We start from the raw sequence: 3,085 nt of genomic DNA, 5'->3' as shown, positions 1-3,085 counted from the left end.
CCCGGCCTTACTATGCTTGTTTTATAACATAATCTATCCATCTTTCCATCTCTCTAACCATCCATCAGTCTTTCCATCCCTCTATCCATCCTCCAGAAATAATAAAAACATATTATTTGTATGCATTTTAGATTAAATTGCAGAGATTAGTATACTTCACTCCTAAACATTCAGCATGTATATATATGATCAACCAGAGTTCAATATTTGTTTGCATTTTTTTTTTCTTTAAGGTGAAATGAAGTTCAGTGCAATTGCACAAATCTTCAGTGTGCATTCACTGAGTTTTGACATACACCTTTGTAACCCAAACCCTATCAAAACATAGAATCATTCGAGAAAATTCTCTCCTCACGCCCCTTCCCAGTCAACTCCATCCTCCTCCCGCCACCCAGCATGTATCTATTAATAGCACTGTAAATACACTATGTTTGCAGTTACGAGACATAATCAAGTTCATATTTATAAAACAACTTACAAAGAAGCACAGACATGACACCTCAGACCAGCGTTTTTCAAACCATAGTAAATCTCCAGCCTCACCATCACCTGAGATGCTTGTTGAAAATTGAGCTTCCTATCATCCACTACAAACCTTCTGACTCACAATCTTGGAGGGTCTTAGGAGCTTAGAAGTTTCATGCCAGGCCGGGCACGGTGGCTCACGCCTGTAATCCCAGCACTTTGGGAGTCCGAGGCGGGTGGATCATGAGGTCAGGAGATTGAGACCATCCTGGTCAACATGGTGAAACCCCGTCTCTACTAAAAAAATACAAAAATTAGCTGGGCATGGTGGCACGCGCCTGTAGTCCCTGCTACTCAGGAGGCTGAGGCAGGAGAATTGCTTGAACCCAGGAGGCAGAGGTTGCAGTGAGCCAAGATTGCGCCATTGCACTCCAGCCTGGGTAACAAGAGCAAAACTCCCTCTCAAAAAAAAAAAAGAAATTTCATGCCAGCTCTGAAGATGATTCTGATTCAGCCAAGGTTTAAGGGCACTAGCTTTGGCCTAAGAAAGGAGATTTTGGCTGAGATTAAATAACTGCACACACTGCTAATGCCATCTGTTAGTGATGGACACAAGTTTTATTCCAGTGATTCCTTTATATCTTTGAAATTTAAAAGCAGAGTTGCCACATAGAAGAGTTCTGTATAGCTAAATAAAAAACATGCCCTTTTCACATTTGCTAAAACCAGTAAAGGAGGAAAATGTATTTGGACCCAAATTTCTTTAAATTATTATCAAAGAGTGTTTAAATTAATGTCTTTAAATTCCTATCAAAGAGTGTTGCAATGTACACTTCTACACCCATCTCATGTGTACTTATGGGTATGATTTTTCACCTACCATTTGTGGCAATATCCCTGATTAATTTTTTTCTCCTTTTTATCCCACAACTACAGCAAGAAAAATTTCATCCTGTCTTAAAACCTCCCAGACCCTTGGAAGGACGAATTGCCCGATTAATTCAGAACCGGCGTTCTCTGGAGGCTATTGTCCAGGAAAGACCACGTTCTTGTCCAGATTGTACTCCTAGAGTTTTGTGTAATTTTCATACCTTTGTACCCAGTTCTAAAGAAATGATGGCACTTAGTGATAACACACCAGCCGGTATGACCCATAAAAACCAGGATATTGAAGAGAAGATTATAGAAGAACAGAGCTTGTTGTCTGCCTATGAACTCCCATCTTTTTACCCAACAAAAGATCTGACTAGCACTTACGACATAAAGCCATTTCCAAAAATCACAGATACTAAAAACACAGAAGATTTATACTGGAGACAGCTGTCATTAAAAACCCATCCCACACCTTACTGTAAACCAAACCACTGGATTCACTATGAAAATCTTAAATCTCCCCTATGTGATCAGTATAATATGGGTCCAAACCCTATCAGCCTTAGTAAACCTAGTATTTTACAAAATAAACGAGACACGGAAGCTTTCACTTTAGAACATTTTTTAAGTAAGCCAGAAGAAGAGTTGGTCTTGAACATGGAAAACAATGAAGAAACAAGACCTATTCTTGGTTGGATTCCTAGAGCTGGAGTGGCCAAGCCTCAGACCAACCTGCTGGAGCTTCAGAACTCTTTTTCAAAAACTGGTGCACACAAGCGTTTCCATAAATCAATTCTAGAAGACCATAAAGACCTCAGGGAGAAGGAGCATTCAGGGATGAAACACCAATTCTATGGCCATAATTCCTATTATTTCTATAATTGACATAATCATTCTTCCCTTCAAACCCCAGCCACTTGCAAGAAACTAAAAAATATAACAGAATTTCCTTCATATTGCTGGATTCTGTTTTCTAGATTAAGCCACAAGGACCACAAGGACCTTGTTAATGAGGTTTATGTTTTCAGGAATTGAAGTTAGTATCTGGTTAGAGGAACCCAGAAAAGGTGATGTTCTGACTTCCTGAAAAGTTTAACAATTTGGCAATAAAATATTAGAACTATGAAAAATGTGTAGTCTTTAATCTCTCATCTTCAGAGTATACTCCAAGGAAATTTTCCAGAATCATAAAAAGCAATGCATACAGCAAAGTTTACATCATCATTTCACCAAAACAAATGAAAAACTCAAATGATCAATAATTAATGACCATACAAATTATAGTATCATAATAAAATAAATATGAGAACACTGACCCTTTATGTAATTTTTTGTACATAATAGCATTAGGTAGAAAGGACAAAACTCAAACACCCAGTTAATTGAGGGATGGACAGTGTTACTCTCCCACAAGTATGTGGACTTTGTTCCTTTATGTAAACATGTGAAGAAAATAAGTCAGTGAAAAGATGAAGCCAAAACTCTCCACATATACAAATTACAAATTGAATTGTTTCCTTACTTTTAACCTTCTAAGAAACATAACTATTTCTTTCATGCAGATAAAATTGTTTTACTGAAGATCTAGCAATGGCGTTAATTAGCAACTGGTGAGTTCTACTTATAGCAAGAAAGGGCCGGGCGCGGTGGCTCAAGCCTGTAATCCCAGCACTTTGGGAGGCCGAGGCGGGTGGATCACGAGGTCAAGAGATCGAGACCATCCTGGTCAACATGGTGAAACCCCGTC

The 3,085-nt window shown here is 38.6% G+C and overlaps 1 protein-coding gene across 2 annotated transcripts in view; it reads left to right on the top strand.

Annotated features, from left to right (window-relative positions):
- The window catches only part of CUNH7orf31 (chromosome unknown C7orf31 homolog), a 57,053-nt gene extending 54,592 nt beyond the window's left edge, over window positions 1-2,461 (top strand). For both annotated transcript variants that reach the window (XM_017527011.2, XM_017527010.2), the window contains exon 10: window positions 1,402-2,461. In XM_017527011.2, coding sequence (XP_017382500.1) covers window positions 1,402-2,223 — 822 coding nt within the window. In that variant the 3' untranslated portion in view covers window positions 2,224-2,461. The remainder of the gene's footprint in view (window positions 1-1,401) is intronic.
- Window positions 2,462-3,085: the final 624 nt, after the last annotated feature.

The sequence above is a fragment of the Cebus imitator genome, unplaced genomic scaffold (genome assembly GCF_001604975.1).
Source record: "Cebus imitator isolate Cc_AM_T3 unplaced genomic scaffold, Cebus_imitator-1.0 Scaffold45, whole genome shotgun sequence".
Classification (NCBI taxonomy): Eukaryota; Metazoa; Chordata; class Mammalia; order Primates; family Cebidae; genus Cebus; species Cebus imitator.
Note: the sequence above shows the minus strand (reverse complement) of the source record. Positions and strands in the feature narration are given on the sequence as shown.